At 47.9% G+C, this 11,714-nt stretch overlaps 2 protein-coding genes across 2 annotated transcripts; one reads left to right on the forward strand and one right to left on the reverse strand.

Annotated features, from left to right (window-relative positions):
* The first annotated feature begins 4,603 nt into the window (after positions 1–4,603).
* Positions 4,604–6,498, forward strand: F4807DRAFT_249148 (uncharacterized protein). The gene has a single exon (XM_047994366.1). It carries the CDS (start codon positions 4,660–4,662, stop codon positions 6,439–6,441), a length of 1,782 nt encoding a protein of 593 aa, XP_047850494.1. The 5' UTR covers positions 4,604–4,659; the 3' UTR covers positions 6,442–6,498.
* Positions 6,499–6,941: 443 nt separating this feature from the next.
* On the reverse strand, positions 6,942–10,267 carry F4807DRAFT_441207 (WD domain-containing protein). The gene is made up of 3 exons (XM_047999368.1): positions 9,307–10,267; positions 8,987–9,114; positions 6,942–8,926 (listed from the first exon to the last, which is right to left on the reverse strand). Exons 1-3 carry the CDS (start codon positions 9,627–9,629, stop codon positions 7,554–7,556), a joined length of 1,824 nt encoding a protein of 607 aa, XP_047850495.1. The 5' UTR covers positions 9,630–10,267; the 3' UTR covers positions 6,942–7,553.
* Positions 10,268–11,714: the final 1,447 nt, after the last annotated feature.

Consider the following 11,714-nt stretch of genomic DNA (forward strand, 5'->3'; position numbering starts at 1 on the left):
CCATGATATCGGCATCATCTCCGTCGTCTACATCCATAGCGTCTGGATCCTGGTGTAAGAGGTTGTCCTGATTCGGAAGATTATCGAGAGACCCTGAAGTTAGAGGCACGTTAATCTGCTCTAATCTGCATCGTCTTAATAGGGCGAATTTGCCAGCGCTATTCCTCTGAACCTCGGTCTCAAGAGCATTAATTGCCTTCTGCCTACCCTCAATATCTTTACTCCTCTTCTGGACTTCCGTCTTGGCCGCGTTGACTTTCTCTGTCCGTTTGGCAAGCTCAGCTTCGTATTCATCCAGCTCCTGCTGCAGTGCTTCGAGATTATCCTGGTCTTCGCGCATCGCCTCCTCGATCTTTTCCTTCTCTGCTTGGTATGATTTAATATCTTGAGATATTCGTTTAAAGCGGTCCTCGAGACTACGAAGTCGGCTTTCCGTGTCATTATGTCGAGATGTTTCCCAGCTCTTAGTGCTCTCTAGCTTTGATCTTTGAAGGTCGAACTGCGTACGTTTCTCATGAGCTTCTTGCTCCAGACTTCCTTGCTGCGCCTCATAGGCCCGAATATCAGAATACCCGAGTCGTTTACAGAAATCGGCGAATATCTTATCTTCTACCTCAGCGATGGCGGCCTTGAATTTTTCGACTGCTGCGCGCGTCTTCTGGAACTTATTCTCCTCTTCCTTGAACTTGGGTTGCCATTCCTTTACTTGACGTTTGACGTGTTCCAGTTCCTTTTTCTTACTAGTGATATTTTGGGTGAAAGCGGCCAGTTCGCTGTTGGCAAATGCTAGGCGTTGGTCAAGCCCCGCGAGCTCGTTCTGTAATGTCTCCTCCGCTACGCCCCGTCTATCCGCTCTGGGTAGCTTCTCGATCTCGTCCCGAAACTTGTCTGCCATCTTCTGTAAGTTCTGGACGTCGTGCTCTTCGAAGCGGCGTTTCCCCTTGCTGTCTGGGCCTCGTCCACCGGTCATCAAGCCTGCCTTGTGGATGACGAACCCCTCCAAGGTCACCGCCTTGACCTGAATTCTACGCTCGTAGCAAACGTGTTTCGCAATATCCAAGGTATCGCACACGATCGAGCCACCGCAAGCGTAAGACATTGCGCGCTCGAGAGAAGGTTCAAACTCGATGGCATCGATAGTTAGTCGCGCGCCGGAAATGCCCTTCACAGCAGTGTTTGCTGCGTTGACCTTGATATTGTCTAATGGGATAAAAGTCATCGGTGGGAAACGCTGGTCCTTCAGATACTGCACGCACTCCACACCCGTCTTCTCGCTGTCAACTACGACAGAGTCGAAGTCTCGTCCAAGGGCAGTGATGACAGCCTCGTCGAACTTCTTCTGTTTCGGCTTGCATAGCTCTCCTACTCTACCTTTAACACCTGGGTAGATACGCTTTAGAGAGCTGATCACCTCCTTTATCCGCGCCTCCTTGTCGTTTTGGCGTCTTCCATCATCCGCCTCTAACAACTTCCTCAAAACATCTTGAAGCTTCTCGTCGAGTTCTGTCCGTCTCTGGTTGGTTCTGACTCTTTCCGACTGGACCTGATTGAACTCCTTCTTCTTGGCATCCATCTCGCTCGAGAGCTGCTTGACAGTAGCCTCGGTGGCGCTTTTCCTTTCCTGAATGGCTGCTAGCTCAGTCTCCAACTTCTCCACGGCAGCCTGATAAGTCTCAACCTTGCCCCTCAGACTGTTGACGGTAACTTCATCGGTTTTAAGTTGGCGGTTGAGGTTCTCTAGTTTGACCTGGTTTTCCGAAGACTTGCTTAACGCTTGCGCCCGAAGGGTATTGTATTCCTTCCGGTCAGCGTCGCTCAGCTCTTTGCCTTGTTTCTTCATCGTTTCCTTCCATTGGTCTTCGAATTGTTTCTGAGCCTTTTGGACGGTAGCCAAGTCTTTCTCGATCTTGGATATTAGTTTGCGCTGTTCGTCGCGTTCTTTCTTAACAGAATCGATCCTCTGACGAATTGTATCAGCCTGGCTGCTTGTCTGTTGCACTTTCTCCTCAATAGGAACAAGGCTGTTCTCTTTCTCCTCCATCTCCTTCTCCTGCTTTTTGATCTGACGCTCTACTCTGTGGACCTCCTTCGCAGCATCAGCCTGTTCTTTACGAGCAGTCTCGAGCTTTCTCTCAAAGGCTTCAACATTGCGACGAAACTCTTTTAGGTTTTCTTGGTGATCTTGAATTTTCGCGCTCGAGTCATCCATAACCTGCTGAAAATGGTAGAGCTTCCAGAGGATATGAGTGACAATAGCGGCATCACGCTCCTCGGTCTTCTTCTGGAAGTTTTCTGCCTCGCGCTTCTGCTCTTGATACTGTTTAATTTCAGAGTTAATACCACGTCGTCTCTGAAGCATAAAATTGGTATTCTCGGCAGCCTGGTCCGCTTCGCTCTGAAGTTTCTCGTATTCGGCTTTGTATTCCAAACTACCCGAAATCTGTTCAATCAGACGAGTAAGATCCTGGGGAGACTGGGCGGCGATCGCCTCGACATCGCCCTGGAAGACGAGGAAGTTGCGGGCTTTAATAAGAATGTTTTCGGCTTCAAGGGCTTCGTTATATTGCTGGGCCGTGACGACGCGGTCGTTGATGCGATACTCGCTCGAGCCTTGGTTCGTAATGCTGCGCTTCCATCTCTGCTCGTCGCCAGCATCATCTTCGTATACGGCCATGACCCAAGCAGTCTTGGGGTCGCTACGATTCGGTTTGTCGTTGTCGTCGCCATTAACGAGACCGTTGGTATGTCCATTTGTAGTTGGTTCGGCAGCCGAACCGTCATCGTTTATCTTCGAAGTCTTGAGGACTCGGCCACGGTAAACGAGATCCTTGAGATGGGCAGATCGGAGATGCGACGACTTAATACCTAAGACAAAAGAGATAGCATCCATACTACGCCAAGTCAGTATATCAAGCGCATAAGCAGCTAGTAGCAGAGATAGTAGACGACGTACGAATTAGATTTGCCAGATCCATTTGGGCCGATGATAGAGGTGAAGTAGGAGTCGCCGAAGAGGAGGATATGATGTCCCTTATAGGACTTGAAGTCTTGGAATAGTTAGTTTTGTCGCGCGCATGGGAAGTTCTTATAGAAAAGGTGATACGCACTGAATAGCTCGAGGCGAATGAGCTTCCCCATCTTGCCTTGGGCGTTGGAAGACCTATAGTCCTATATCTTAAGTAGGTGGTGGGTGGTTGATGGATAGATCAAGACTAGAGACGCGACGCGAGAAATATGCGAAAGGACCCAGTTGTCGCTAGACGATCTTTAGATCCCGGGCGTATTTAACTTATGGCATTTCAATGAACCGGCGGGTTATATTGGTAAAACTAGGGCGCCTTAACGTATGGAAGACATTGGCAAGTTGTCCTTATATTTCTGGTGAAGATTGTGAGGGTTGTGAAGGTTGTTGTATGTCGTGTGTTCCTGTGTGCGGGTAGGTAAGAGCACGATGGTGTGTGTATACATACGCGGGGACCCTTCCATCTCAATTGGGAATTACCTAAGGTAAGATGCCTGTCCCATGTTAGTGCACTTTCCCATTGGCAGCTGGCATGCATTGATTGGCAGGTGGTCAAGTATCCCAGCCAATTAGAATCTAGGTACTCCTTCTCATTTGCACCTACCATCCATGGATGTAAAGATTCCTGTTTTCGGGTAGATGTTAATAGGAGGTTGAACCCTGAAATTTATAGTTAGAACAGCTTGAAGATCAAAGCTACCTAACCAGTTTCTCCAAGAAACCTTGTCTTTCCGCAGTTAGACGTCACTTACAGAGCTTACTTTCATACGAAGTTGAATTCATATACGGTAAGTCTAAAGTTTACTTATCCTTAGTAGGCATTTATAGGAGATATCTAGGGTACATGTGAACATGGATTCCAAGCCTGAAGTGTATTGTTATGCCTAATGGCGTCATTATACCTCCAAATACCCTTCAAGATTAACCAATCTTGACACTCGCCAGCTCTACATCCCACAAATAAGATTGAGTAGTCCATCCCATTTTTTTCATTCTCTCGATGAGGGATTCTGTTTGAGCTACCTACCTCTTCAACACCAAAACAGGAAACAAGAAAAAGAAAAGATAAGTCGGTTCCAGTTCTGAAACGGTGTGCCAGTGGGGTTTCGAGGACTAGACACTACTAAAGTTGCATCGACTCTACCGTTGACGGATTGAAGATCCCACAGTAAAAAGAGCCGCCTTCTTCTCGTCCAACCACAATTGACGCTTGAGACACGTCCTTCAGCGAAAGCCACCTACAGGATCAAATATTCCCACCCACCTAACTTTTTATACTTTAACCTCTACATATTCTCCATTGCCTAATACAGGCCTCTGAAGTCACGCAAACTCACCTCGTGTCTTACTATATTCCGACTACCAACCTACGAAAAACCGCATGCACCCGCTTTGTTTTCCCACCTCGATCCTTTGCCTCTAGCCTCGACCCCGTTCTGCCCGTTGCGACCTCTTTATCTAATTGGATCGGCTTCTAGCATCGCATCCACCTGTACGCACAACGTGAAGTCATCCTTTAGTCGAGACGGCAATAATAACCAGGTCCCTTGCTCCCATCGTGAGTTGGCATCTCTTGCTACCCTCTCGTCCAGACCTCAGGTCCGAGTCTTGGACGTACTTTCGCCCGTTGTTTAGCAATGGCTGACATTTTAGTTCTTAGGGGAGCTGAAGCTCTTCGTAGAGTGTCTTTTCGTAACGATATCCAAAGATTCCCGATCCGCACTCTAGCAGAGATGGCCGATTCTACAAGCCATTCCACACAGGCACAGCTGGCCAAGTCCGAAGGCGCTCAGACCGACGATGAGACTGCCCTAACGCCTGATAATACCACGACTCCTTCTCTAAGCTCTTCGCCTCTCCAACAAGCTGTGGTTGATCCTCCTAAGTTAGACGATGGGCCTAAGAGCCCTCGAATGTCGAGGAATCCCTCTTTCTCCGGGAGCAGCTCCTATCATGAAGACTGGGATTCCTATCCTCCTCTGGACCGATTGACGGTTTTAGACCTGCTCGACAATTTCGCATTGCCTCAACAATTGGAAAAGCTGCAAAAGGGGATCTCAGCTCAGACCGAAAAGGTCCGCAAATCGCGAGCCGCCCTCAAAACCAAAAGCCAAGAGGCAAGGGAGCGCATGGTCGAAGAATGGCGGCGACGAGTACCTTCAGCTGATGAGCAATTGGAGAGGTATAGAAAACGCATGAAGCAGAGTGTCGAAAGATTAGGCCGTAGATGGAACGATACCAAAGTTGTCACATTGCGCGAGAAGGTTTCCTTCATCGGCGGCGTCATGAATATTTTCATCAGCGGCTACCTAATAGGCGCCTATCCCGAATACTTCCATCTTTGGTACGGGGCCCAGCTCATCTATTTCATGCCTATCCGCTTCTATACCTATCGCAAACGCGGTTATCATTACTTCTTGGCCGACCTCTGCTACTTCGTCAACCTCTTGCTCTTCCTCACCATATGGGTCTTTCCATCCTCCAAGAGGTTGTTTATCGCCGCTTACTGTTTAGCCTTCGGGAACAACGCCGTGGCAATCATTATGTGGCGTAATTCGCTCGTGTTCCACGACTTCGACAAAGTAACGTCTCTGTTCATCCACATCATGCCGGTTGCCACATTACATTGCATCACCCATCTGTATCCTCCCGATGCGCAGCGCGAACGATTTCCCGCACTCTGGACCGTCAAAACCTCTCCGCCAGGCTCACCAACAGCTTATGGAAACCTTATATCGATGCTTGCCTGGTCTACCATCCCGTACGCCGTTTGGCAGCTTACCTATTATTTCTTCATCACAGTTCGAAGGCGCGAAAAGATCGCGGCTGGACGGCCTACATCCTTTACCTGGCTACGTCGTTCATACTCGAAGACCTGGATTGGTAAAATCGTGCTTTCGCTACCAGACAGTCTGCAGGAGTTCGCTTTCATGCTGATACAGTACCTATACGCCGTGCTGACCATGTTGCCCTGTCCCTTGTGGTTCTATAGTCGATGGGCATCATCCACTTTCCTCATGATTGTTTTTACGTGGAGTGTCTATAATGGCTCGACGTATTACATCGATGTGTTCGGCAAGCGATTCCAGAAGGAACTTGAAGAGTTGAAGGCCGAGGTTGCTAAGTGGCAGAATAGCCCCGATGGGCTTGGTTCCCCGACAATGACACCGACGCCGCTGCCCGAACTCGAAGTGAAGAACGGCACTACGGATGTCGAGGGGGCAGAAAAGGCTGTCCAAGTTCAAGACCCTGCCAGTGGGCGGCGTTTAAGCGTGGACGAGATTCCACTATTGAACGAGGAGAAATCAAACAAGGAGAACCCCTCTTCTGAAGAGAAAGGTGTAGTGGCTAGTGGAATTGATGACGGCGATGAGGATGCTGTTCGAGCAAGAAAACCTACGGGGGCAGTCCCATCATGAAATAACCATCTTTATTAGACATACTGTCTTCTCAGGTGGAAAATATTTTAGGGGATGAGGTTAGGAGAGGATGTCCGATAACCTAAGTTGGTGGTACAGTTGGTTAAATGTCTTCTACCCCGAATTCCAGCGCCGGACTGTCGGTGTTGCCGTGACAGCTCCGTCATAGCATGCCGTGAACAGTGTCGAGGTTAAACCTGTCGGGTCATGGTATTTTCCCTTTTTCTTTGGATTCGGAGTTCCTGCGGGTACGCGTTGCGGCATCATCATCGTTATTATCATCAAAGATTGATTCAGCAGATATCGATACCCCTTCATATTTATTCAGTACAAAACACGGAGTTCGGATGCGGCAGAGAAAGAGTAACGACCAGTGGAATTTAATGGGGAATAGCTCTACATGGAGTTTGATGCCATAACATGCTAGAAATTATAAAGATATTCTCACACATGACCGTCCACATAATGGATATTGTGACTTAAGTCGTAAGCAAATTCATCCCGTCCACGTAATACTTCGAAAGGGGGCATCGGGAATTGATGAATATGCGAAGCTCGTCACAGATTGACAGACCTCGTATTAGGTATATCAAATCACACGCGTAGCTACGAACAGCTAGTTTTGGGACCTTTTACTACGCTTTTTAGCCTACAACGCTCGTAACAATACCTACGATGATGCTACCGAGCCGAATGGATTTTATCATCATGTTCCTCAATTGATCCTACTAATGGGTTCCTATCCGTAAGGAGCCTGCCTCCCACTTCCCTCAACGCCTTGCTGCCCATAGATAACAGGATTGTCCGTCGCCGCCGCCGCCGCCGCCGCCCCACCATCACCACCATTATCATAAAGGTGGTCGAATGCAAATTAGTTAGCTAGTCAACCTCCTGACGCGGTTAGTAACTGAGCAACCGAGAATCCAGCCCTTCCCTCCTCCACGTAGGTTCGTAAATGTAAAGTTCGTGAAAACGATAACGCCCGTGGATGCAACCCAACTGTAAAGGTGACTCCCTTGAAAATGCCGGAAATTTTAAGTACGAAGATGGGTATGGCAAACGTGGGGTTTACCATCCTATCGTACGCATGCATGGCGGAGGAACTGGAATCCTCAGCGTATCACGCCCCAGTCACTCAGTCGCCCTCCGCCGCCGTCACTGTCCTCTCTCTGACCCGGCCGACGTCCGAACACGGTCCAGAATCGCAAAGTCTCGTCACCGGCTCCTGTCACAATAGTTCGTCCGTCTGGACTCATTGCCAAATACAGGACTCGGTACGTGTGTCCGGTGAGACTGACCACCTGGGTCATGGCGGGATACTTCCATACGACGATCTGGTTCTGGCTGTAGCCATGGGTTGAGACGATCTCGTTCGAATTTTTGGACCACGAAATGTTGCACACTTGGCTTCCGGTATCGACTTCGTTGATGACCGATCCACGTACTGTATCGTGGAATATTATTCTTCGATCGGCCGTGCCGCCACCCGACGCAAGAAGACCACGCTGATGAGGCGACCAGGCAATTGCCTTAACCGCAGCGGTGTGATCGGAGAATTTCCAGAGAGGAGTTTCGGACAGCTTATCCCAAACCATAAGCTTATTATCGTTTCCTCCACTTGCTAGTTGGCCATCTTCGCAGTTCCACTTCAAGCCGCACACCTCCTGCTTATGACCCATAAGCTTTCGCATCCATTGGTCCGGGGCTCTCACGTCACGATGGTAAATTAGCCGATCTCGCGATCCTGATGTGAGGATGTGGGTGTTCCAGGCCATAGATCCTACACGTGCGGTATGTCCCGTCATCGTTCTTAAACGCCTAGTCTTTTCGGCATCCCAGATCTGAACTAACCCTTTGCCGGTGCCAATGGCGATGTGTGTGCCTTTTTGGATCCAGGACACACTCGTTACAGTGTCATCCTCGAGTGTGCAAAGCTTGTTGACCCGACTCGTTTGTGCATTCCACATATAGACACTTGATCCCAGGCCAACACCTAAAACGTTAGCACTACCCCAATCGACCAAGTTCAGGTAGAAATCATCTGCAAGCTCCGGCGCATCCAAGACCTTATAAGGTACTTTGCTGACCGCACGTGGCTGACGTCTCGGACTCAGAAGCATTTGTTGGCTTCCAAAGCGAACTGGAGATATGCTGTATATCTCTGATCGGATATCTAGATTGGGGCCGTGTCTGCTCTGCGGGGTGCGGTTTGGCGTCGGGTGGCCAGCGATGTTAGAATGATGTCGGGGAGACATATAAGAAAAGAGGTTCTTGTGTGGTGTCGATGGTGTGAAGGTGGAAGGCAAGGAAGGAGGGGGGTTGCTTGGCGGTGTGTGGGATCTCGTGCCATCGTGAACGTGTGTTGAATGTGACGAGCCCGGCAAGTTGCTGTCTGGTGACAACGCTTGAGGAGCCGCCTGTGGTATCGTGTTTTCAAAGAGCTCTGCTCTTAAAACCGTCGAGAATATTCGGTTCGCCTCTTCCGCTGAGTAAGGGAGGGAAAAATTAGTATCGTTTACTCATGACAACAGCTAAGTTGACCTACTCTTCTGGAAGTGAAGCTCGCCGTGCGGCGTACGCTTCTTTTGCCTAGAGGGCGTTGCTGGGGAACCTTCTTCATGCAAGAGGCTGAAGCTAGCCTGAAGATCTTGGCCCGAGCGGGAAGGAATGAATCTGTCAGATTTAGCATACATTGCTGATTTTTTTGATTGAGACCCCATATCTGGAAGAGTCCAGAGCGTAGGGTTGGAAAGTGAAGGAAAACTTCGATAATAATGAAAATAAAGATATTGTAGAAAAAGTTTGGTAAAAGAGAATAAAATATAAAAAATAAATTTCAAGTGTGAGAAATTTGTGTATACTAACCTGTCAGCATTTATTCGTTGCCTCTTTCTGCTCGGACTAGCACCAGATGTGCTATCTCGTCTCTCTCCGGAAAGCTCTCTGGAAAGGGCTCGTGTCAAATTCTCAGGATCAATACCACCGATACTTGATCCTCGGCCACTATGACGAGCACTTTTTAGCTTCCCTCCATCTCCATTATTCATCACCTGAAGTGTCCCTCGATCGGATGGTGGAGGAGGGGTGGCTATTCTTGATGGTGTTCGGATGGAAGGACTAGTCGAATCGTGCGCTTGTCGTTTTAGAGATGACAGTGTCGTAGACACTGGATCAGACTCTAACGTCATTTTTCGTTCTCTTCACTTAGTGTTCAGGTAGTGATCGCAAAGGCTAGATTATCTGGCAAGGGATAATATGGGTAGATTCTGAAAAGTGAATTGGTGAGTGGCGCAAAGCCGGTTTGTTCTGGGGTCTGTTTCTAATTTGGTGACGGTTTCGTCACAAGGAGACGAGAGAAGCAAAAACAGCGTGCTAGGTGATGGAATATGAAGTAGTAGATAATGGAGTGATCAAGTGAGAATCTCCTGTGAGTCCCCTCGGGGTTCGCAATTTTGTTTCTAGCGCATGCTCTTCTGTGAAAGACGATGTTGAACAGACTAATGTGGCAGTTGAGAAAAGAATAAATGGGCAATCGTTTTTTGGAGTAGTGATCGTGAGATTCAAGCGCTTCGATTTCGATTCGACGGGTTCTCTCGGTGATGAATGGGTGAGAGAAAACAAAAAACCCAAAACAATAAGTGACTAATATTCCAATTAATAGAGATATTGTAGAGTTTGCTCGTTAGTCGTCGATATCACAAAATTTGGCAGGAGGGAGGTGGGAAAGAGGTGGGTGATTGACTCTCGCGGATTATGATTGAAGTTGGATGGCAACGGCTGAATGGATCTTGCTAAGGTAAGGAAGGTGGACGGCATGGCTCTATCCCCCATACCTTTGCTTTGAGTGCGGGCGCGCGCCTTACAATGCAGCAATGACACCAGGGGAGTAGGTGCTAACTCCATAAGTCAAGTCTCCACTATCAAAGTAATATTGGTGAGTCTCTAGGTACCTGCAGTTCGTCTTAGCACGCGTGAGATGTGTTGTACCGGAGACCATGATCAACATTAAATGTCACTATGATTGTATTGAGAAACACCAACTCAACCTGCTCAACCCATCTGTCATGTACATTCATAGTCTTTCACCAGTTTAATGTTATAATGATAATTATTATCTCTACTCCTTCTATATGAGCATATAGAAGCAATGCGTTTAAAGTTAAATGATGAAAATTGCTTGTCTATAAAATCAATACATACCTATTTCTAGTAATGTATGGAGGTACATTTATAATATTATGGGACGTTATGTGTGTAGGTAGATTAGATTCCATTAAGTGGCGGGAAACGCGTGTGGTAAACAGCTTCTGCAAAGTCTCATATCTTTTTCCGTCCTACATTCACGCTCACTAAAGCTTTGGATCAATAACACATGATTGTGGAGGTTGGGTGCTAACATTTGGTTTGAGCAGAACAATAACAAAGGCCTCCTGACAGGTCTTTTCACCCTGTAAGTAATTCAACACGTCTTGAACTGAGGCCTGTTGTGCGGCCTAATTCGCGATGCAGGATCGACGAGACGCGCCGTCCTCCCTTTTTTTGTCAAATGCTCATAACAGGAAAAGCAAAGCAAAGCAGGAGTGCCCCTCGCAGCGCTCGTTAAACTACTGCATTTGTACATAGCGCGGTTGCGTTGTTTGTTTTTGTTACTTATTTGGCCTAGGTGAGTTTACCAGGGACGCGCGCGGCCAATTTTCCGACTGGCTAAACACTTCCCATTCAGGGGTTGGCGTTTGGACTCGTCCCAAGTCACCCGATGATAGGGCAGCTTGGGGGCCAACTCTACATGTACTAGAGCTTACCCGACAAGTTACTCTACGAGTCAATAAGTGCCTAACAGTACATTCATATACAGGTACATATCTAGCCATATACTTACTAGGTACATATGTAGGTAACCTAACTACTTAGACGATGGGATCTACCAGCGGCGCGTCAAGAATTGCCCCAATTGCATGGAAAATGGAAAACACCAACCAGCAACATCCATGGCGGGTAAATCTTGGCATCAAACTGACTTACCTAAGGCTATTTGAACCTCATCACAACTCTCACTCTTATGTCGCTGTCAAACTTCCCATTTAACATATTGGAAAGGTATAAGTACCCGGATGCCTGTCTGGGTACCTCCTTGTATGTAAGCTGATACGTCATGGACTACACTAAACTAAAACTCGCAGGAAGAATGGCCGAACTCTTAATCCTAAGGGGGGCTTCTAAGTTTTGAGAATTCATGGCTGCTCTGGCTGATGTCACAATAATGACAAGTTTAC

This window comes from Annulohypoxylon truncatum (assembly GCF_022578515.1).
Source record: "Annulohypoxylon truncatum strain CBS 140777 unplaced genomic scaffold F4807scaffold_38, whole genome shotgun sequence".
NCBI classification, from domain to species: domain Eukaryota; kingdom Fungi; phylum Ascomycota; class Sordariomycetes; order Xylariales; family Hypoxylaceae; genus Annulohypoxylon; species Annulohypoxylon truncatum.

Bases quoted from the DNA above. Each gene is read 5' to 3' on its own strand.
- F4807DRAFT_441207 (XM_047999368.1), bottom strand. From the start codon at position 9,629: ATGACGTTAGAGTCTGATCCAGTGTCTACGACACTGTCATCTCTAAAA. The intron at 9,115-9,306 runs GTTAGTATACAC...TAAATCTGACAG, and splicing joins CAACGAATAAATGCTGACAG to ATTCATTCCTTCCCGCTCGG. The intron at 8,927-8,986 runs GTAGGTCAACTT...TCCCTTACTCAG, and splicing joins CGAGCTTCACTTCCAGAAGA to CGGAAGAGGCGAACCGAATA.
- F4807DRAFT_249148 (XM_047994366.1), top strand. From the start codon at position 4,660: ATGGCTGACATTTTAGTTCTTAGGGGAGCTGAAGCTCTTCGTAGAGTG.